This window comes from Panicum virgatum, chromosome 7N (assembly GCF_016808335.1).
Source record: "Panicum virgatum strain AP13 chromosome 7N, P.virgatum_v5, whole genome shotgun sequence".
In the NCBI taxonomy this organism is placed as follows: domain Eukaryota; kingdom Viridiplantae; phylum Streptophyta; class Magnoliopsida; order Poales; family Poaceae; genus Panicum; species Panicum virgatum.
Genome location: NC_053151.1, coordinates 39,022,708 through 39,045,531, shown reverse-complemented (window position 1 = coordinate 39,045,531; position 22,824 = coordinate 39,022,708). Strand labels below are relative to the sequence as shown.

At 51.4% G+C, this 22,824-nt stretch overlaps 3 protein-coding genes across 4 annotated transcripts; 1 reads left to right on the top strand and 2 right to left on the bottom strand.

Moving 5' to 3' along the window:
• Window positions 1–378: 378 nt before the first annotated feature.
• Window positions 379–1,638, top strand: LOC120681243 (translation initiation factor IF-2-like). The gene is made up of 2 exons (XM_039962756.1): window positions 379–692; window positions 786–1,638. The coding sequence occupies exons 1-2, from the start codon at window positions 379–381 to the stop codon at window positions 1,636–1,638; spliced, it is 1,167 nt and encodes a 388-aa protein (XP_039818690.1).
• A 5,071-nt stretch (window positions 1,639–6,709) lies between these two features.
• On the bottom strand, window positions 6,710–7,600 carry LOC120681242. Its single transcript, XM_039962755.1, has 2 exons — window positions 7,472–7,600; window positions 6,710–6,922 (listed from the first exon to the last, which is right to left on the bottom strand). The coding sequence occupies exons 1-2, from the start codon at window positions 7,598–7,600 to the stop codon at window positions 6,710–6,712; spliced, it is 342 nt and encodes a 113-aa protein (XP_039818689.1).
• A 7,363-nt stretch (window positions 7,601–14,963) lies between these two features.
• Window positions 14,964–16,056, bottom strand: LOC120683673 (peroxisomal membrane protein 11-4). 2 transcript variants are annotated; one of them, XM_039965765.1, is made up of 2 exons: window positions 15,891–16,055; window positions 14,964–15,857 (listed from the first exon to the last, which is right to left on the bottom strand). In XM_039965765.1, the coding sequence occupies exon 2, from the start codon at window positions 15,845–15,847 to the stop codon at window positions 15,161–15,163; it is 687 nt and encodes a 228-aa protein (XP_039821699.1). In that variant the 5' UTR covers window positions 15,848–15,857; window positions 15,891–16,055; the 3' UTR covers window positions 14,964–15,160. The 2 variants fall into 2 exon arrangements, with proteins under 2 accessions (XP_039821699.1, XP_039821698.1); XM_039965764.1 differs by having other exon boundaries at window positions 14,964–16,056.
• Between the last annotated feature and the right edge of the window lie 6,768 nt (window positions 16,057–22,824).

The window sequence follows — 22,824 nt, the reverse complement described above, 5'->3', positions numbered from 1 at the left end:
CGCCCTGAGAAGGGGTACATCAGTCTGGTGAGTCTGGCTTTCGTTTGTTGTCGATTTCGTGCTGTTTCTTCCCCTATGTCTCGAAGCCCCCGCTTCCCGAGGCTCGCGAACCAAACTGCCTGCACGCAGAGGCGGTGAAGAAGAGGAAGGACACAGCGAAAGAGACTGCCGCCAGAAAGAGGGAGAGAAAGGAGAAACACGATAAGGCATGTGCCAGAGCGCGGCTCGAGGGCCTCCCACCGCCGCCGATGCCCGAGTCCACCGAGGAGGAGGATTCCTCGATTGGCGGGGTCGATTTCTCAGAGTCGGATGACTTCGAGGCGCTGACGGGCGCGAGTCCCACGCCGGACTAGCGAGGGGCCGGCGGCAGCATCGACAATGGTGCTGGGCGAGAGGGGGCTCGCACCAGCAACACTTGTGGTGGCGCCCGCGGCAAGGGCGGAGCGGAGGTCGTCCACGCCTACGGCGGGGCAGAGGTCGCCCGCATCGGCGGCGGGCAGGGATTCACCTGCGTCCGCAGCGTCGACTGGCAGTGGGGCGTCCGTGGTGAGCGTGGAAACGCCCGTGCGGACAGCCCCAAGGCTCCAGGTCGACCCAAGGGCGACACCCTCGGGTCAGTCGTCATTAGGCGTCAGCGTACCGCGGGCGCGGAGGAGCGGCACAGGCAAGCGCAGCCTGAGCTCCCCGGCAGAGTAAGTGATCTTGATTTTGTTTTTCGCATTTGTTTACTCGACCCCCCGATTCTGTTGACTTAGCGTTGTTTCTCCCCCTTTGTCCGGCCACAGGGCAACCACCAAGAGTGCGACCTGCCTCGCGCCGACCAAGGCCCTCAAGACCGGGGCGCGCGCGACGCCGCATTCGGCGCCGTTGCCCCCTATCAGAGGGGACCAGGCCTTAGAGGCGGGGGCCGTGAAGCTCCGAGAGACGATGGCTCGGGGGGCCCAGGAGGCCCAACTGGCCCGAGCGCAGGAGGGTGGGGGCGACGCCGGTCAGAGCGGCGCTGCGGCGGCCACTCGGGTCGACGCCGACAAGGAGGCCGGTCGGGGCGACGCGGGGAGCGCCGCCCGGCCGGATGTCGAAGCCGGCGAGGGCGGAGCGGATGGCGCCGCCCTGCTGGAAGTAGGAGGAGGAACTGGCAGGGATGCTCAGGAGCATCCGGCCAGCCGAGAACAAGAAGAGACCCCCGCCCCTGAGCCCCCGAGGGCTGGGGTCGAGGGGGCCACGGCAGTGGCGTCGGTGCCAACGGCGCTGGTGGTGGAAGAGACCCGCATCTCAGGGCCTGCGAGGGCCGGGGACGAGGGTGCCGCTGTGGCGGCGACGGCGCAAATGGCGCCGGAGAACGTGGCGCCGGTGGTGGAGCTGCCGCAGACCAGCGAAGAGTACAGGGATTCGAGGGACATCGATACGGCCGCCGCGACTAGCGCCGCTGACCGGATCTTCGAGTTCATTTCGGCCTCCGAGGATATCCTCGGTGCGGGGACGTTCGATGGGCTCAGCCATGGGGCTGACTGGGCAGTTGTCCAGTCCGGGGTCCCCTCGAATTTTGTCCGCATCGAGCGGGGAGAAGATGACGCCTGGCGAGCGCGTGTTATCCCCTCGGATTTTACCCACACCGAGAGGGAGGAGAGCGACGCCTAGCGAGATCATATGGCCATCGGGGCCCAGATCGAGGAGAACCTCTCCCGGGCTCTGAATCTTTTTTCGCAATCGAACCTCGATGTCAACAGCGTAAGTGTCATGTTCGTCCATTTTCGGTATTACGGGTATAATTTCCACTCATGTTGTCTCGTCTGCAGCAGCTGTTGTCCATGTCGTGGGACAAGAGCGACAGGCTGGCGTGACTGTACTCCAGGGTGCATTGGCTTGATTCATACAATGCCACCTTGGTTGCGCAGCTGAACGAGGCCAATGCCCGGGCCGAGCAGACGACACCCTTGGAGGAGAGGATCCGCGGGCTGGAGCGTGAGCTGGCTTGAGCCAACAACGAGCGCGACACGCAGTGAGCCGCAGCTGACCAAAAGGCCTAGGAGCCTGAGGCGCATGAGGCCGAGCTGCGGTGAGCTAGAGCGGCACTTGAGTAGAAGGATCAGGTGCTCGAGGCGAAGGTGGCCGAGCTCCTAGCCAAGGAGGCTGAGATCCAACGCGAGACGGCGGCCGTCGCCACGCTCACTGCGACCCTCGAGGAGAAGGATGCCGCCCTAGCAAAACAGGAGGCGGCCGCTCGGAGCACGGAGGCTGCGGTCAAGGAGAAGGAGGCTTCCTTGTCCACACTCCAGGAGCAGGCGAACGCCGCGCTGGCTCTGCTAGAGGTGGCGCAAGGAGACATCAAAGGTGAGTATATGAGATTTTTGCTTAGGTTGATTCTCGATTTGCCTGAGACTTATCTTTATTCCCTTGTTTAGAGCTGAGGAAGGCGGTGGCGGATGAGACCGCGGCGAAGGAAGCTGTCCACACCGCACTTACGGTGGCACAAACTGAGTACGCAGAGCTAGAGCAGACCATCGTGGCCATGTGCCAAGAGCTCGAGGGGGAGGGTGCCTTGTCTGGTAGCTCGGTGGCCAGCCTCCTGCGGTCGCTGGGCGGTCGGGTGGCCGAGCATATCAAAAGTACTTTCCGCCTCGGCGTTCAACGGGCCCTTGCCGTGGCCTCGACACACTACGACATGGACCTTAAGTTGGTGTCGTCGAGGTACATCGTCGGGCAAGGGGTTGTTGGGGATGCTGCAACGGCTGCCATGGATGATGCCGATGCCGCCATCGAGGACTTCACTGCCGTTCTGGCCAAGAAGCTTGAGGATGACATCCCCCCATAGCCGAAATCGACGCTGTTGAAGATCCGCAGGGGGGAGAGGATAACCCGTAGGAGGTCTGGGCCTCGGAGCCCATGTAAATGAATTAGTATTTTGTCGTAACTATTTCTGAGCGAGAAGACTAGTTATTGTATATTGACAGTGTGGCCGATTGAGGCCTTGTGCGTTCGAGCCCTCGTTTTCTTTACTTTTCTTCCGTGTTCTCATATACGTTTTAGATAGGCCTCGGCGAGAAAGGTTTGCGTTCACAAGTGACTTAGGCGCAGGGAGGTGAGTGGGGATGCTGTATCCCAGAGGCGTAGGCGGTCCTGCGGCTCGGCCGATCCCATTCCATAGTTGTTTGTGCCTTGCGTCGGTCCTTTCTAAATATGCGAGAAACTTGAATACAGAAGTTTTTTTCGAAAAAACATTGGCTATTTCGGGGACGTTCGGGGCTTCCCCCTGTAGTAGCCCCCGAGGGAGGCTTGGCTTTACCGAGGGTAAAGCCGAGCTTACCTCAGTGTTCGTGCGCATCCGAGCCCCCGAGGGTTCGGAAGGTTCCCAAAAAATAAATAAGTAAAGCATACTCTTTATTGCTTCGAGAAACTTTAGATATAAGTACAAACTATGTACAAATGGCTTAGAAATTCAAGGGTAGAAGCGACGTAGCTGCTGAATGTTCCAAGCATTGGTGAAGACTTCACTGTTCTCGTTCACCAGATTGTACGTGTCGGGCTTGAGCACCTCAGCGACGATGTATGGGCCTTCACATGGCGGTGAGAGCTTGTAGCGTCCCCTGTTGTCCTGTCGAAGCCTCAGCACCAGGTGCCTTTTGTTGAGGTCTCGACGCCGGATCCTCTGTGCTTGGTATCTTCGTAGGGACTGCTGATACGTGCTGAGTGTAGGAGCGCCACATCTCGAGCCTCGTCCACTTGGTCTAGCGAGTCTTCGCGGGCTTGCTGGTTCTACTGTTCTTGGTAGGTCTTGAGCCTCGGCGACCCGTACTCCAAGTCTGTGGGGAGCATGGCCTCGGCGCCATAGACGAGGAAGAATGGGGTAAAGCCCGTGGCTCTGCTTGGGGTCGTCCTCAGGCTCCAGATAACCGAGGGTAGCTCTGTGAGCCACCTCCGACCAAACTCGTTCAGCTTGTTGAAGATCCTTGGCTTCAGGCCTTGTAGGATCATGCCATTGGCACGCTCCACTTGGCCATTGGTCTGTGGGTGCGCCACAGCCGACCAATCCACGCGTATGTGATAGTTGTCGCAGAACGCCAAGAATTTCTTGCCCGTGAACTGGGTGCTGTTGTCGGTAATGATTGAATTCGGGACCCCGAACCTGAAGACAATATCGGTGAAGAACAGAACAGCCTGCTCGGACTTTATCTTGCCGATGGGTTGAGCCTCGATCCACTTGGAGAACTTGTCGGTTGCTACCAACAAGTGGGTGAAGCCCCCGGGCGCCTTCTGCAGTGGGCCGACGAGGTCCAGTCCCCACACGACGAACGACCACGTGATGGGGATGGTCTGCAGAGCGTGGGCCGGGAGGTGCGTCTTCCGGGCGTAGAACTGGCAACCCTCGCAGGTCCGCATGACGTCGGTGGCATCGGCGACCGCGGTGGGCCAGTAAAAGCCCTGCCGAAACGCGTTGCCCACGAGGGTGCGCGGTGCGGCGTGGTGACCGCAGATGCCGGCGTGGTTGTCTCGGATCAGCTCCTTGCCCTCGGGGATGGGGATGCATCGTTGCAGAACGCCCGAGGAACTGTGCTTGTACAGTTCGTCATCGATCAAGGCGAAGGACTTGGCTCGCCTAGCAATGCGCCGCGCCTGAGCGTGGTCCGAGGGTAAGACTCCTCAGATCATCCAGTCGAGGTACTGGGTACGCCAATCTCACGGAGGCGGGGCCTCATCGATCTCCATTGCTTCAGCCTCGTCCACTGAGGAGGTCACGATGTCAGCGTCCATGGCCACGGACTCCACCGTCGAGGGGTCTTTGGCTGATGGCTCCGTGGTCGCAGCCCCCGAGGGTTTGGGTGATGCTCCGATGGCTTCCGCAGGATTCTTGAAGTCGACGGATGGCTTGGTGAGGTCACAGGCGAAAATGTTCAGGGGAACGGTGGTCTGCCCAGATGCGATCTTGGCCAGTTCGTCCGCTTCTTCATTGTACTTGCGCGCGATGTGGTTAAGTTCGAGCCCGTCGAACTTGTCTTCGAGGCGACGCACTACATTGCAGTATGCCTCAATCTTCTCGTTGTGGCAGCTGGCTTCCTTCATCACCTAGTCGATGATGAGTTGGGAGTCCCCTCAGACGTCGAGGCGCTTGATGCCGAGCTCGATAGCGATGCGGAGGCCGCTGAGGAGGGCCTCGTACTCCGCCATGTTGTTCGACGCCGGGAAGTGCAAGCGCACCACATACCGAATGTGCTTTCTGAGGGGTGAGACGAATAGCAGGCCCGCGCCTGCACCTATCTTCATCACTGACCCGTCGAAGTACATGAGCCAGCATTCGACTTGAATCTGAGGCGGGGGCAGCTGAGTGTCGGTCCATTCGGCAATGAAGTCTGCCAAGATCTGGGATTTGACTACCTTGCGAGGGGCGTAGGTGAGAGTCTCTCCCATCAGCTCCACTGACCACTTAGCAATCCTACCCGTGACCTCCTGGTTGTGGACTATCTCCCCGAGGGGGAAAGACGAGACCACGGTGACGGGATGAGCCTCGAAGTAGTGGCGCAACTTGCGCCGTGCCAAGATTACTACGTAGAGCAGCTTTTGGATATGTGGATACCGTGTCTTGGTTTCAGACAGCACTTCACTGACAAAGTACACTGCTCTTTGGACTGGCAGAGCATGTCATTCCTCCGTAGAGATGGCTGCGCTGACGACCTGAGTCATGGCTGCCACATAGAGATAGAGGGGCTCGCCGTCCATCGGTGGCTTTAGGATTGGAGTGCTAGTGAGCGATGCCTTGAGCTTGTCGAGGGCTTCCTAGGCCTCAGGGTCCACGAAAAGCATTCGGATTTCCTTAGGAGCCGATACAGAGGCAAGTCTTTCTCACCGAGGCGTGAGATGAATCGGCTAAGGGCTGCTAGGCAACCCATGACCTTTTGCACCCCCTTTAGGTCTCGGGTTGGTCCCATCCGAGCGATGGCCGAAACTTTCTCAGGGTTGGGTTCAATACCCCGCTGGGAGACGATGAAGCCCAAGAGCATGCCTCGAGGGACTTCAAACACGCACTTCTCGGGGTTGAGTTTTACCCCCTTAGCCATGAGGCAATCAAACGCGATCCTGAGATCGGCTACCAGGTCATCCACCTTTCTGGATTTCACAATGATGTCGTCGACATATGCCTCTACGGTGCGCCCGATATGGTCTGTAAACACATGGAGCATACATCGTTGGTATGTTGCTCCGGCGTTTCTAAGGCCAAAGGGCATCGTGACGTAGCAGTACATGCCGAAAGGGGTAATAAAAGATGTCATGAGCTGGTTGGACTCTTTCATTTTGATTTGATGATAACCGGAATATACATCAAGAAAGGATAAAAGTTCGCATCCCGCAGTTGAATCGACTATTTGATCAATACGTGGCAAAAAAAGGGAACTTTAGGACATGCCTTATTTAAACTAGTATAGTCTACACACATCCTTCATTTCCCACTCTTTTTCTTAACTAGTACAGGATTAGCTAGCCACTCGGGATGGAATACCTCCTTGATGAATCCGGCCTCCAAAAGCTTGTGCACCTCCTCGCCGATCGCCCATCGCTTGAGCTCGTCGAAGCGCCGCAGGCGTTGCTTGACCGGCTTGGAGTTCGACAGGATATCAAGGGAGTGCTCGGCGACCTCCCTCGGTATGCCAGGCATGTCTGAGGGGCTCCACGCGAAGATGTCAGCATTGGCGCGGAGAAAGTCGACGAGCACCACTTCCTATTTGCTGTCGAGGGAAGCGCTGATCTTCAGCGCCTTGCTATCGGGGGTCTTCGGGTCGAGGGGGACGTCCTTGGTACCCACGGCAGGCTCGAAGTTGCCCGCGTGCCGCTGCTTGGAATCCATGGCCTCCTCGGCCATTCCTTGCAGCTGCGCGGCTAGGGCGTCGTCAAGCGCAAGAGCCTCGGCGTGCTCGATGCACTCGACGTCGCACTCGTAGGCATGCTCAAACGAGGAGCCGATGGTGATGACACCTTTCAGGCCCGGCATCTTCATCTTGAGGTAGGTGTAGTTGGGGATCGCCATGAACTTGGCGTAGCAGGGACGCCCAAGGATGGCGTGGTAGGATCCCCAGAACCCCACCACCTCGAAGGTGAGCACTTCCTTGCAGAAGTTGGCTGCCGTGCCGAAGCAGACGGGCAGGTCGATCTGGCCGAGGGGTTGGACTCGCTTCCCCGGCGCAATACCGTGGAACGGCGACTTGCTGGGGCGGAGCTTGTCCAGTCCGATCCCCATGAGCTCCAAAGTGTGGGCGTATATGATGTTGAAGCTGCTGCCTCCGTCCATGAGCACCTTGGAGAAGCGGGTGTTGCTGATGATGGGATCCACAACGAGTGGATACTGTCCCGGGTTCGGGACATAGTCGGGGTGGTCCTCACGGCCGAAGGAGATGGTGTCCTCCGACCAGTCGAAGTAGGATGGCGTGGCCTTGGTGACGGAGAAGACTTTTCGGCGCTTGCGCTGCCGAGAGGTCATGTTTGCCGTCGGCCCTCCGAAAATGAAGAAGGCGTTCTCCACCGAAGGGAACTCGTCGTCGCCACCCTTGTCACCTGCATCCTTCTTCTTGTCCTCGTCGTAATTCACGACGCGGTTGTTGTACTTGTGGAGCATTTCACACTGCTCGAGGGTGTGGTTGACCGAGCCCTTGTGGTAAGGGCACGACTTCTTGAGCATGTCGTCGAACAGGCCGCCACCGCCTCGAGGGGGGCCTCGAGGGCCCTTGCGGTCTGGGGAAGCGACGAAGGTCTCGTCGGAGTCCTCCGCTTGCCCCTGTCCATGCTGGTTCGGTGGGACCGGTTTCTTTCCTTTCTTCCCTCGCTTTTGTTTCTTGGTGGGGGCCTTGGTCTTGCTGTTGCTGCCCTCTGCAGGCGCATCCTCCTTGCGCTTGTTCGCCTTGTTGTCGAAGATGGCACAAACTGCCTCCTTGCTGGCAGCGTAGTTGGTGGCGGCATCGAACAACTCGTTGATGTTGGTGGGACGGCTTCGCGCAAGCTCGTGCACCAGATTCCTACATGTCGTGCCTTCGAGGAAGGCGTTGATGACTTCGACGTTGGTGACGCTAGGGAGCTCGGTGCACTGCTTGGATAAGCATCGCACATAGTGGCACAGGGATTTTTTGGGCTTCTGTCGGCACTCTCGGAGATCCCAGGAGTTCCTGGGGTGCACATAGGTGCCCTGGAAGTTGCCCACGAAGATCCTGACCAGGTCGGCCCAGTCATGGATCTGTTCTGCGGGCAGATGCTCGAGCCACGTTCATGTGGAATCGGCGAGGTGGAGAGGAAGGTTGCGGATGATCACGGCGTCGTCCGTTGCGCCGCCCAGGTGGCATGCCAGGCGGTAGTCGTTGAGCCAGACCGCGGGGCCGGTCTCTCCTGAGTACTTGACGAGGGTGGTGGGTTGGTGAAAGCGTGGGGGAAATGAAGCGGTGCGAATCTCCCGACTGAACACATGGGTGCCTGGAGGCTCCGGTGACACGCCCCTGTCGTGCTCGGGGTCGAAGCGGCCACCCCTTAGAGGGGTGTACTTCCTCCTATTAATGATGTTGCGGGCGTCGCCGTCGTCGGCGCGCCCACACGCATCGTAAAGGCACTCCCTCACATGAGGCTTCTTGATGCGATCGTGCACCGAGGGTGCCCTTGCGTCGTCCACCGCGGCCGCCTTGCCCTTTCCTCCCGGCGGAGTGTGCACTGAGGCCCCGTGGCCCTGGTGTGCTGCCCCACCGGCCTTCAAAACCTCCGAGCGCATGCGAGACGCAGAGCTCTCAGCCTGCTGCACTGCAGCTTGCTCGATGAGCACCTTCGCCTCATTGCGCAGGTTGCGTCCCTCGGTCGTAGTGGGCTCCGGCATGGCTTGGAGCAGATAAGCCGCCGCAACGAGCTTCTGGCTGGCCCTTTTCAGTTCCAGCGATTTGTCAACATTGTCGTCGGCCAGGATCCGCTCCCGAGCGATGCGCCCCGCCGCCTGAGCCCGCGCACTACGCGCGGTGCGCTCCTACTCAAGCGTGGTACGTAGCAGTTGTGTCTGCCGACGCTCCTCTTCGAGCCTTTTTTCGAGCTCCGTGAGTTGCGCCAGCTGCGCCCACCGCGCCGTCGAGCTTGACGAAGTGGCGGGGTTCGGAGGGGGCGCCACCACTTCGTTTGCTGGTGGGGGCTCCACGTTGTTCCTGTCGTCGCTCGGCGCTTCGTCAACCACCCTATCCGCCAGCTCGACATTGAAGCACTCCCGGGTGGGATCGTAATCCCCCTCGCTAGAGTCTTCGGAGCAGGTGAGGCAGTAGTCCGCCACGAGCTGAAACGATCGGAAAGCGTCGAGGTCACGGACCCTAGAGTACTCCCACTCCGAGGCCGTGAAGTTGTCCATGAAGAAGTTGATGTCGTCGGCAATCATGCCGGCAGTGTCGGGGTAGGAGTCGTCGGGTGACGACGCGATGAGGTTGCGGATCGAAAGGAGGTGGTGACCTGGCAAGTCCTCGTACACACTCATGCTGGTGCTAACTGACGAAGCGTAAGTAGCAGCCGCGTTACGCATCCCGAAGGGAAAGGGCGACGGCGCAGTCGCACCCTCCTTGGGAGGCTTCGGGGCCGCATTCGGTGGTGGTGCCGGCACAGATAGCGCTGGAGCACGTGGTGACGAAGTGGCGATGCCGTTAGCTGCGACGCTGGGCTGCGATACGTCAGCCTCAACCCACGTGGGGGAGCTGAGTCGTGCCGCCCTGCGCCGCTCCATGCGCGCTTGCCGCGCGCGTTGGCCCGAGCGCCTGTTGCGCCGGGTCGGCGGATTCGGAGTGTCGGGGTTGGCCTCGGGCAGGAGAAGCTCCATGTCGAAACCGTTGCCGGTCGCGACAAAGTCGAGGCTCCCGAACCGAAGCACAGTGCCCGCCGGGAGTGGGCGTGGCTCGTCCGCCATCCAGGAAACAAGAGAGAACGAGGACAAGATGTCACGCAGCACAGCCCCTACCTGACGCGCCAACTGTCGGTGTCCTGACCCGGCGGTCCGGCACCAACTAGTACGATGCTGCGTGATCTCTCACTCGGGATGGTTGATGTAAGAGGTAACACAGGGACGCACAGGTTTATCCTGGTTCTGGCCGCGAGGTCGTACGTCCAGCAAAGGGGTTTGCGAATGCACTGTACTATCTTGCACCGGTGGTGCCTGTAGTAGGGGGTACAAGCGAGGCGAGAGAGGGAGGGAAGCTCCCGAATCTCTGCTAAGTGATTGAGGCAAGTGCCAATATCGTGCTCCGGGGAGCGGGCGTGTGCATGCATGGAGGAAGAGAATGAGAGAGAGTACAAGATGATGAAGATAGAGTCCGCCCCTCCTTTTATAGACACAAGGAGGGGCGGAGTCCATGTACGGGAGGGGGAAAAGTCGTCGTTCCTCCCTGAATCGGGGGCGCATAGTGAACAACTACTGTAGAAAGTACGCTGTGGGACTCCAAAGATCATGGCGATGGGCGTGCGGTTGTCCTGGGTGGCGTCCTGGCCTTGTGGAGATCACACCGGCGTCCTGGAAGCTCCAGCGGGCGTCGTGGTGGCTGCTGTAGAGGGTACCGTCCTCTGCGCTCGACGTGGCGGCGTTCCGAGGGTCCTGCAGGCGGGAGTCTTGCTCCGGTCAAGGCCCGGGCCGCGTTCGAGGGTTGCGCCCATGCTGTTCGAGGGTTCCCCGGTGGGGAAAGTACGAGGGAAGTACGGGGAGTTGGCGGCACAGTGGTAATAACAGTGCCGAGCACATCGGGACTGGGCGTCGCAGGTTCCCATAGTATCGTCACAGTGTCAGGGATGGCGGAGCAGTGACGGGAGTTGGCGGATGGGATCCCGGTCACAGCCGCTGTGCGGAGTGGTGGTCTGATGCCGTCTGACCCGGGTGTTGCGGTAGAGTTATTGGCATTTAATGCCTCCGTGCAGCGGGCGGGTGAGCAGATGGGTCACCAGTTCCTTCTGCCGAGGGGTAGCCTCGAGCGAGGCGGAGTTGGTCCTCTCTCCCGAGGGTAGGTTCGCTACCCTCGAGCGAGGCGGAGGTGCGGGGTGTTGTCGAGGGCCTCGGCAGGGAGACCTCGAGCGAGGCGGAGATTGCTCCGCGGGTTCGAGGGGGGTGCGAATGGGATGTACTGTAGAGCCAGGCTGTGGGCCGAGGGCGAAGTGGGTCTCTTTGAGTCATTTCCTTTCCTTCCGGTCAGGAGGAGACAGTAGATCTTTGTGGGTCCGGTCGCTTGTCACGTGTTTTGCGTTTTAAGAGTGATCTAGTCCCTTGGTTAAGATGCCTCTAATCATGTACCCGACAATGATTAGATACTATAGGTGTACTTAGATGAGAGGCATAAAAAAATGAGCGCCTCATTGAATTTGGATCAGAGGCTCTGATTTGGGGGGTTAGCTTAGTTGCTCCATGTACAGTTCCGGAACCGGTGTAAGATAAGCTCGTGCTGCGAGGACTCTCTTCTCGCCTGCTTGGCGCCGGTCATCGCCGAGCAAGTACGTGCCAGTACTCGAGTGAAGAAAGCAGGCTGCCTGGCCGTGGCCGGGCAGGTCGGGAAGGACGAGACGTTGAGAAGAAAGAATCTGATCGACGATCCACAGCGTGGCGTCAGCAGTGACACGGGACCAGTGAACGTGCCAGCTGGAGCGACAGAATCCTGCTTCAAATTTGAAAAATAAAAGAGAGCCTTTGGTCGCCGCAAAGTCGGTAAACTCTGCAGAGCTCGCTGGGATTTGATGCTAGGGCAGCTCCTGTGTCGGTGTAAAAGCGAACTGTGGGCAAAAACAACGAACCATGCACACTGCAGTATTCGAGTGCTCGTGTCAGAAGCTAAAATCGAACTCTAAACATAGTTTGAACACAAAGAAGGCCCAGTTTAGATGCAAAAACTTTATTTCCAAAAGTAACATCGGATATTGCGGCATCTCCGCAAAGTCGGTAAACTCTGCAGAGCTCGCTGGGATTTGATGCTAGGGCAGCTCCTGTGTCGGTGTAAAAGCGAACTGTGGGCAAAAACAACGAACCATGCACACTGCAGTATTCGAGTGCTCGTGTCAGAAGCTAAAATCGAACTCTAAACATAGTTTGAACACAAAGAAGACCTAGTTTAGATGCAAAAACTTTATTTCCAAAAGTAACATCGGATATTGCGGCATCTCCGCAAAGTCGGTAAACTCTGCAGAGCTCGCTGGGATTTGATGCTAGGGCAGCTCCTGTGTCGGTGTAAAAGCGAACTGTGGGCAAAAACAACGAACCATGCACACTGCAGTATTCGAGTGCTCGTGTCAGAAGCTAAAATCGAACTCTAAACATAGTTTGAACACAAAGAAGGCCTAGTTTAGATGCAAAAACTTTATTTCCAAAAGTAACATCGGATATTGCGGCATCTGTATGGAGAATTAAATTTAGATAAAATAAAAAATTAATTGCACAGTTTGCTCGTAAATTATAAGATGAATCCAATGAACATAATTAGGTTGTAATTAGACACTAAACTGCTATAGTAATAAATTCTCTAATAATGGATTAATTAGATTTAATAAATTCATCTCGTAGTTTACATGCGGATTATGTAATTTATTTTGTAATTAGTTCACGTCTAATACTTTCAAATATGTGCCGAAATATTCGATGTGATGTTTTACATCAAAAATTTTAGGCATCTAAATAAGACGGAAGTAAAATAATTGTAAAGCTGCTCAAAAGTGCATGTTGGCAATAGAGGCACTAAGGCTGACCACAGCGGAGGGAGCAAGAGCAAATTTGCTCCCTCCTCGTTTCCCACGCTCTCTCTGTCTACAGTGCCAAACAGTGCTTGCTTCTTCATTTCCTCCTTCCACTGTGGACGGTCTAACATGCAGGACATCTAGCAGGACATCTAGCAGGTAAATAAACGTATTTTCTTAATAAATGTGGGACCCATGAAAGGGATGTTTACACTGCAATCTGCTAGCAAACCGTGCAGATCCAACCGAACACTGCTTTCAATTCGAATGCTAAATTGGAGCTGCTCTACTAGGTATTGTCATAAGTCGCGACTCGAGAGTTGAAGAAGTACTGCTTCTGCTTGGCCGTAGTGCATCGAGTGCTCGGAGGCATCGTTGGGTTTTGAAGGCGTGTGGTGTGGAGGAGCAAGAGGACTGTACCGCTGCAAACGTAGGATTGCAATTTTGCAAATCTAGCGCTGTTATTTGCTGAAGCCGCTGGAAGCCTGGAACCGATTCAGTGGCTTTGATGCCAACTTCAGAGTTCAGCAACCCCGCCTTCAATTGCATTGAACCAGCAAGTAGGGCATCGATAGTGCTCAACAGTGAATACTGACCGGTGCTGTCTCAAATACTGGCGGTGTTTAGTTGGTGAAAAAGTTAGGGTTTAGATATTGTAGCGTATTTCGTTGTTATTTGATAATTAATGTTCAATTATGAATTTATTGGGTTTAAAAGATTCGTCTCGTTCTAATCAGTAAAATTATGTAATTAGTTATTTTTTTAACTACATTTAATACTTCATGCATGTGTCCAAAAATTCGATGTGACGGATACTGTATGAACTTTTTAGTGAACTAAACGCCGCCACAGTAAAGTTCGCAAGTGGCTCATGGGCAACATTGCCATCGATTTGGCGTCAGTCAGTCGAAGTGTAGCAGGAGCAGGGCAAGAATTTCGTTGGATTTGGTCGTCTGTGCCCACAACCCATAGAGACTGTGGGCCTGTTTAGTTCATTTTGCAAAATAATTTTGTAAAGGAATCTTGATTATTTGAAGTACTAAATGAAGTCTATTTATAAAATTTTTTGCATAGATGAGTTGTAAATCGCGAGACGAATCTAATGATACTAATTAATTTATGATTAATTAATAATTAGCGGATGGTACTGTAGCATCACTGTTACAAATCATGAATTAAGTAGACTCATTAGAATCGTCTCGCGATTTACAGCCCATCCATGCAAAAAGTTTTGTAAATAGACTTCATTTAGTACTTCAAATTAGCAAGATTCCTTTTCACTTTAATGCGCTTATGACTTTTTTGTGTTTACATGTAAAGAACTAAACAGGGCCTGTGTTTAGTTGTAAAAAAAATGTGAAAAGTGTTTGCGAAAAGTACTGTAGCATTTTTTTTGTGTGGTAAATATTGTCCTATCATAGGCTAACTAGGCTCAAAAGATTCATCTCGCAACGTATATCAAAACTATGCAATTAATTTTTTTATTTATCTACATTTAGTACTCCATGCATAGATCATTTATTATATGTAATGTTTCGATGTGATTTTGATGTGATGGAAAGTTTGAAAAATTTGGAAGAGTCGGGGGAATTAAACACAGCCAGACAAACACGCGCCTTGGATATGCCTTGATTCAGACAGGGGATTGGTGCCATGCCCTTAGATTGCAGAAATAGGGTATGCTTTGGTCGACGAAGATGGACCTGACATTCTGATTCAGATTGCTTGAGCTGCTTGGATCTGCCTTTGATCGGCTGACCCACGCATAATGATTGGATTTGGGTCCAGGACCTGTGCGATCACTCCGATCTCGTCTGTCCCGTGCTGGTCGCCACTGGGATGTTACGAGCAAAGATGCAATCCAGCTCGGCTCTCATTTATGCGGCGGCGTTACTCCTCACCGGCGAGCCCTGGATGCCTGCTGGACCGCAACGAGGACGGATGCCTGGGAGCAGTTGAAGCTTGCGTGTGGCCGGCGAGCTGGCTTCACAGGTCAACTTAAATTAGTACTGCCGGCAAGAGCTCTTTTGATTGGTACTGACTGAAGCATAGATAGAACAGGGCTGTCTACTGTAGAACACACTCACGCACGCACTCGAGTGTTCTGTGCCCTCTAGCCGTGGATGCCACCAAGCTCCATCAATAATGTTGCTCATGGGTCATTGAAGGGATTTCGAACTTTCAACAAGTAGGATGGCGAGGCAATGGCGTTGGGTGAATCCATTTCAAAATCCGAACCTCCAACACTTAATAGTTCATGGGGCTGTACCGAATGCACTATTGACGCTATGTTCAGTATTTATTTTCGATTCTGGATAGATCGCAGTATTACATGGTGCCATGGTGGTATTCCTGAATCATGAGTTATGCCTGCTTAGCCAAATGGACAACGCAAATCCTGGCAAAATCATCATGCGGGTACAAAGGGAGGAGGAGGGACGAATACGACCGTGGTCCGAACCGGCCCATTCTACGACGGCCAGTTTCTGTACCAGCCGGCCCCCGCGGAGACGAGCCCGCTGATCCCCAGCGTGACGGCGTGGTTGCAGAACGGGTTGGGCTCGACCTCCGCGATGCCGATGATGAGGTCGGCGGCGTTGGCGGCCGTCGCCATGAGCCGCATCACCCTGTCCATCCGTATGTTGCCCAGCTCCTTCTCCCTGTCCGCGTCTTTGCCGCCGCCGCCGCCTTCCCTCAGCATCCTGCGCTCCTGCCTCAGCCCCCGCCTGATCATGATGAGGTCCATGGCGATGAAGAACACGTAGCCGACGGACTCGCCGAACGCCGAGATGAAGCTGGAACGCCGCGCCAGCCAGGGCTCGAGGACGCCCACGCGGGACAGCCACGTGAAGTGGTCGAAGAAGAAGTAGACCATCTCGCCGGCGTTGGCGAGCACGGCGAGCGCGCCGAACTCCCCCGGCGGGGCGCGGCGCAGATTGTTGAAGCCGGTCAGGAAGCGGCCCGACCGGAACGCCTTGCGGCTCAGCCCGGACGCCGTCTCCCAGCTCTTGGCGCGCCTGGCGAACTCCGGGCGGGACGACTCGGCGCCCCAGTGCGCCAGCTTGGACACGTACTGGAACGTCTTGACCAGCTTGTCGATGCCATCGCGCTTCGCGAGGAACACCACGAGCTTGTCGAGCGTGTCGCCGGCGCTCATGGCGTGCGGTTCGAGCGTGTCGCCGGCGCTCATGGCGTGCGGTGGTGGACGGGCAAGCTAGATGCTGTCCGTCTGGAGTTTGGCGTCGGAGCTCGGGGCAAACGCGCGCATAGGTGATGCTGTGAGCGCGCGCGTGGCTGGCTTTGGATAAAGGCCCTGGCGGTGGCGGGGTACTTGGCCAGGATGCGCTCTTGTCCTCTGCGCCAGAAGTAACTTTCTGGTGGTGTTGAGGATTGAGAAAATGAGAAGGGGATGTAGACGTGTAGTAGGAGACCCTCATCTTTGTTTGCTAGCTGCCTAGCTTGATCGGTGCCTCGGTTTGTTGCGGCCCTCTTGGAATTCTTTTCTGGCCTACTAGCTGCGAGCAGAAGCTGATTGGTACCTCTTGGATTCTTTTCTAGCCTAGCTACAAGCAGAAGCGGATTGGTGCTTTCTAGGATTCTTTTCTGGCCTAGCTACAAGCAGAACGGAGCATTGTCGAGTGTCAATATAACACCAGATAACAAGTGCTTTTTGGTTCTAAAATTTCTTTCCTATTTTTTTCTAACAAATTACACAGTACAATTCAGACACTCATGACACACATACTCACCCTAATGAATGCACATATGCAATGCTTACCTACATGAGCATCTTCGAGACTGAGCCAACAAATTCTCGACGTCAACGTAGTCACCATAGGCGCCTCACTTATTTGGCTTGGTAGTCAAGTCAAACAAAATAGAAAACATTATGCCTGGAAGGATAGAACTAGAACATGACTCGCCAAGGATGGATTGATGCAGACCCGAAATGTGAGAAGTGGGTGGACGGAGAAAAATCCGAGACCAACTTCTCCGTGCATAAATTTCTAAATTCTTACATGGGAGATCCCATGAATCATATTTTACAGCCCAATTTCTAAATTCTTTTCTTCGGTCGTACTCCAATGCGACAGCTCAGCTAAAAGCCCAATCATCCCTTATCTTCCCCTTTCCCTCTTTATATCTGTGAACTTGTTCACCTAAAGCTGGACCTAAAATTCTAGCTAAGAGGCAATCTGCTTGCTTGCCACAATAGAAACTTATATGCGCTAGACTTTATGATCCACGAAGAGTTTCCTGGCTGATCAAAGTTTGTGGCGCTTGAATTTGGACGGCTACTTTTCCAACAAAAATCAATAGTTCGATACCTCTATTTTTCCCCCTATAAAACACTACTTTTCCTAAGGCACTTGTACCCTTTCTTCTGTCTAAACACCCCAGCTGTACCTCCCTCCACCCTGCCTTCTTCTAAATCCACTAATTTATCTCTTATTGACATGCAGCTTAATTCAGCCTCTAGTATTCTCAATTTCCACTTGCAGCTATTTCAGAGTTCAAATCTTTTATGGCGATGTAATATAAATGAAGTAGTTATTGATAAGAAATGAGAAGACAGAAATTATAACCTAAAGCTCACTTATGTTGTTTAATTGCAACATCAAGCCTGCCGATTATAATTCAAATTACATCATGTAAGTTAGATGCTACAATCACAATGTCATCATACTTTTTTGAGCTAACTACTTGGGTGTTATCGTACTAAAGCATAGGGAAAAAGTCCAACTTATTATTTGGTTGCACTACATGTCTTTAGCCTTTTATTTACGTATTGCACTAACTAGCTTTTGAAATATGAAGTCCAATTTGTCTCATAGCCGTAAAGCTGGATCATTCCTTTATCTTACAATGTACTTTGTATTTGAAAAGATGTACTATTATGATAATAAAGATCTTCTTTTTTTTCAAAAAGTCTGCCAATTTATAGAATGCCAAATTTATATGGATGTTTGTATTTCATTGAAAATTATACACTACTAGAAAACACGCCAAAGGTCCACCCCAAAAATACCGGTATGAAGATAAACCGGTACCTATACTAGATGGAACTTATGGACGAGCCTTAGGTACCGGTTGGTAACACCAACCGGTACCTAAGGTACCTAAGGCTCTCCATAGGCACCGGGTGGTAATTTTTACATTAGTACCGGGTGGTACCACCAACCGGTGCCTATGGATGAGGCTTAGGTACCGGTTGGTGTTACCAACCGGTACCTTAGGAGCCTTAGGTACCGGTTGGTGTTACCAACCGGTACCTTAGGCTCATCCATGGATTACTTTAAAAGGAAAATATCTCTCTTCCCATCAGAAGTGATGTGTAGGTGAGATGGTAAGAAAGGTGCATGTGAAGTCAGAGATCCTGAGTTCGAATCCCGGCCAGACCTTTTTGACAAAAAATATTTTGGTAAGAGAGCCTTAGGCACCGGTTCTTTTACCCGGTGCTGATGACCCTAGCCATTGGTACCACTTTCCGGGTACCGGTTGGAAAAACCGGTACCAAAGGCCCTCTTCAACTGGTGCCCAATGTCTCTTTTCTAGTAGTGATAATATTGATGTAGCTTGCATTGAGTCAAATATACATTTCGGTTGTTCATGGTTATATCTTTCTCTTTCGCCAGCTTTCAAGCATGATTAAATATCCTGCCAATTATGGAGATCAACACAATGTCATGGTAGCAAATCAGCCATGATGGGCCAGAAACAACTTATTGACTCCAAAGTATGATTACAGCCCAATCTTCATGTAATCTCCATAACAAAATGTGGCTCTCATGGATCACTAAAAAAGTTTCCCCAAGAGGACTCTTGTGGAACATTGCTTTAAAACATGTCATTGGTCTTGCATTTGTGATTTAGCCATTTAGGAGTACAATCACTCAATTTTTTAAGGATATTTTGTCAAGTACCATTTTCATCTACAGAAAAAAGACATTATTTGGATGACAACATTATTACATTATATTTGTTTCATAGAGAACTCAATCTAAATTTTCAATATTTGTTTTATATAGAACTTAATCTAGATTTTCTAAACTTGTTTCATATAGAACTCAATCTAGACATGCATACTTGCTTTAGTTTCGACACCATTGTTATATTGGATGATTTTTTTGTCTAATAGAGGGAAAGAGGAAGTACTTAGTGGCAGTTCTTGACTTGCATACCATTTTCATCTTCTTGTTACTGTATTTTCATTTAGCAAATGAAGAAAACCATTTATTAGTAGCTAAAACTTATCAACACATTTGTTAGGAACACAATTGTTGAGTTGATTAGTTCAAAACCTGATATAGTGTCAGCTCTACATTTAGATTTTGTCTGACCTGATACAATGATTTAATGAAACTTACTAATCTACTGATTAATGATTCTTTTCAAAACCACGGTAAGCAGATTCTAGCAAAAGTTCTACTCTAAGGAAGCAAGAATTTTGCACATTCCCCACAACAAGAATTTACCCCCTCCCCCAGCTCCATGTGATCTCACTTCTGCTCCAAAGTTTGATTCAAAATCATTTTCCCAGGAAAAAAATGGTCACCCAAGACATTCACGATGTATCTTTTACATCAAATATTGTCTTCTCTATGATAAGGATCTCGTTAGAGAAAGTTTCATGGATGTCAGTGTGTCGAGGACAATGTTTGATGAATATGCAATAAGAGAAGCTTTGGAAGTGAGGGGGCTTCTTTGGCCACATGAATTTGGTGACAACCAATCCACTAGATGTTTGCATTTTGAGTTTGATCATATACTAAAATATGATGCTGTAAGGTTTACTACCTAAGTAAGAGGAGATTGATGAATATATTGGTTTGTACACCAAGAGACTTTTGGCTTCCACTGCTTTATTTTCTCAATTGAAAGAGAGCCATCATCTACCTTGATTGCAAAGTCAAGTTGACAACATGGATCTCATATATGGTTTATGATTTTGGTGTTAACTTTCCTCCATATTATATCATTTAGTATAATTCTAAAAGTGACACATCATGAGATTAAAAAAATGAAAATGAGCCAAAAGGAAAGCAAGAGGAAGAGAAGTAAAGAAGGCCAATGTCGGTGTTTTGACTTGGAAACAACGGTGGTGTGGTGTGAACTTTACCAGGATTTTACTTATAAAAGTTCTATGGCTGCTGAAGCGATTGGTATGTATCTACAGTTGAAGGGTAGCATTGGGCTAAATTATCTACAGCCACACACAGATAACGAGAAACGTTGTTGTGGGGGAAGTGCTCGCTGGGTTGACTGATTGCCACACACAGATACTAAATTTTTTGAGTTATTGAGGCCAACTTCGATAGAGTGCTCCAAGGCAACTACCCCGGAGGAACTTAGTTTTGTTGATGGTTTGCTAGGGAATCTCAAAGTGATGAAACACATTGTAAACTCTGGAGGAGAAAAAATCATCACACATGTTGTAGTGAAATAATGGAAGCCCCATCTCAGAGGGGACCCTATTTTCACTATCATGCCAGGAAGGTGAAGCATTATAGGTACTGTTAACTGTCTCCTATATCCTTTTATTCTTATTTTATATGCTACATAGAATCTGATGGTACACTAAATAGAATAGGATATAAGATTGCTATTGCTAGATGTTAGTTATGCATTGTTTGCATTACTTACAAGAACAAGACTTTATTGCAACATAACAATGCTACACAAGAGCATACAACACCCTCACTTTATTGCAACATAACAATGCTACACAAGATCATACAACACCCTCTTCTTTAGTGGCTAGCCTAGCACTTACCCTTCTCTTTTGCTCTTTCCTATCTAGTACTACCTCCTCTGATCTACCATGCTCATGGATGAAAACCATGGCAAGGGAGGGGGTCTCTATTTATAAGCCAAGGGGGATTATGGTATTACGACAAGTGTCAACTTTCTAGAGAATTCCTAAAATGTTCTAATATTTTCTAATTTTATTTATTACTAATTCTATAGTGCTCTATAGAAAATATCTTCTTGCATAGTGGAGAATACTCTCGAAGGTTGCCTTGCATTCTTTTCAACACTTACCCTTTTTCTTTTCCCACTTCTCTGTAGTCTGTAGTTCCAGAGACACATATTTCACATCCTACTAGAAGTTGTTACCTATATATTTGTGTGACACCTCCAATTTTGGGATTAGATATTGAGCTTTGATGAAAGAGTTATTGATAGTTGATGATGGTTGTGATCTAAATGAAATTTCTCCATCATGCATCACAATTTATAATGTAGCTAGGACTACGAAATACCTTTGGACATTTCGAATGTTATACATACAACTGTTGTTGCCCATTATACTGCTACAATGCATCAGCCCAAGTCTACTTAGTACTTACCAAAAGCTTCATGCTTTCGTGCAGGCCTAGTTGATCACACCTTGATCGTGCAAGGTATCTACTTATCCTTCTGGACACTTTTGTCTCCAACACTATGCACAGTGCAGTTCCTGATGCCTCCTTCTCCCAGCATTGTGTTGCATGCCAAGGCATTGGTGTTACTAGAAAAAAGAAGAAGGCGCCATATAACACTAATCTTTATGGTATTACGACATGGGTAGGTTGCGGCCTCGTGGGAGTGATGCAAGTTTTGGCACGATGTGCCTTCTTTTTTGCAGGAGCCATGCTTTTCTGATGAACTAGTGGGTGTAGTATTGGTGCATTTGCTGGATCTCAACTACAATCCTGGATGATGAATTGATGATGAGATTGTATCAGCTTTCTACACAGAAAGGGAATCAGGGTTCATGTGCTGCCATACATCCATCATTTACTTACCATAAAGCCCAGTTCCCAAAGAGCTTACATGCCATCATTCACTTCTATATTGATTTATCTTCCTTTGGTGGGGCTCATCCTCTCCTTTAATCAAATGAGCACCATCGAATGTTGTACGACATGAGTCATGAGTCCTCCCCCCCCCCACAAACACACCCACACACACTGCTTCAAGTCTTCAACCCAAGGAAAATTTCCTTCCGAAAGGAGGAACATATTTTTCATCATAGGCAGATAGGTATGTGAGGCATATAGAATGTTTGACCCACTAGTAACTAGTTAGTACCCCCCAGGTCACAATATCTTGCTGCCCTCCTTGAACCAGGAGTGTGGTTTTGCCAAGGGTGCCGGCCTGGGTAGGGAACGTTCCCACCGTTGATCTGCTTTGAAGGTCGTGTTGCGGGATTGGGAGGAGCTGAAGTTGGTCCCACCACTTCCGTTATGGAACTCACCTCTACCCCCCATATGCCTGGTTCGTGAGGCCAAAATCTGCAGCTTCTCAGGCAAATTGTCAGGCAACTTGTAGGACCCACATGCCCATTGGAGTCTCTCTAGTCTCCACACTGACAACCCTGTAGTCCTTAGTTCAGCCCACTACCACCTCTATGGTGGCCATGAATTCTTCCTAGATCCAAAGAACATGGGACCTCCTTCCTCGAACTTGAGTGTGTCATTTAGGTCAATGAAATGTGTTTGTGCGGGCATCAGTAACAGGGAAAAATTGATTCTGTTTCTTTGTGTCAAACCGGATGGGTAATGCAATAAGCTGGTGTTTATTTAAAGGTCCAAGCAGCCGGGGTGCATGTGAAGTCTTCCTTCCCAAACGATCCCTTGGTTTAAGGGACAAACATTAATTGCCTCCCAAACCTCTTCGTTTTACACATCTGAGACACACGCGTTGCTTCCGTCCCTGCGGGTTCTGTCAACATGGTTCGATCAAAAATGCCCACTAATAACCTAAGCAACAACGTACCTGATGATCTTCAGTAATTCCATTGGAATAAATGTGTTACTTATTCTCCACATAACCAAAAATTACTAGTAATTTTGTCTAAAAAATCACTAGTAATTATTTACCAAGCACCCCTGAACCATAAACAGGGTCTATATTGACCTTGCAAACAAAACTTGGGGGCTGGATTGAAAAGTTAGGGTCGAAATTGAGTTTGAGGCGAAAGTGGGAGGATGAAACTGAGAATTACGCCTACCCTTCGCCATCCCTTTCTCATCCCGGACCCTCTCAACCCCACTGGAAGCGTCGCATCGCCCCTTGGTCCCTCGCCCTCTCTCGTCCCTTCTCCCGGCGAGCGACAGCCGGGCGATACTACTGCGGGTGCCACGTCGG

Coding starts and splice junctions, on each gene's coding strand:
- LOC120683673 (XM_039965764.1), bottom strand. CDS start 15,880: ATGAGCGCCGGCGACACGCTCGAACCGCACGCCATGAGCGCCGGCGAC.
- LOC120681242 (XM_039962755.1), bottom strand. CDS start 7,600: ATGCTCCACAAGTACAACAACCGCGTCGTGAATTACGACGAGGACAAG. Junction 6,923..7,471: donor TCATTTTCGGAGGGCCGACG/GCAAACATGACC, acceptor CATGCCTACGAG/TGCGACGTCGAGTGCATCGA.
- LOC120681243 (XM_039962756.1), top strand. CDS start 379: ATGGTGCTGGGCGAGAGGGGGCTCGCACCAGCAACACTTGTGGTGGCG. Junction 693..785: donor AGCCTGAGCTCCCCGGCAGA/GTAAGTGATCTT, acceptor GTCCGGCCACAG/GGCAACCACCAAGAGTGCGA.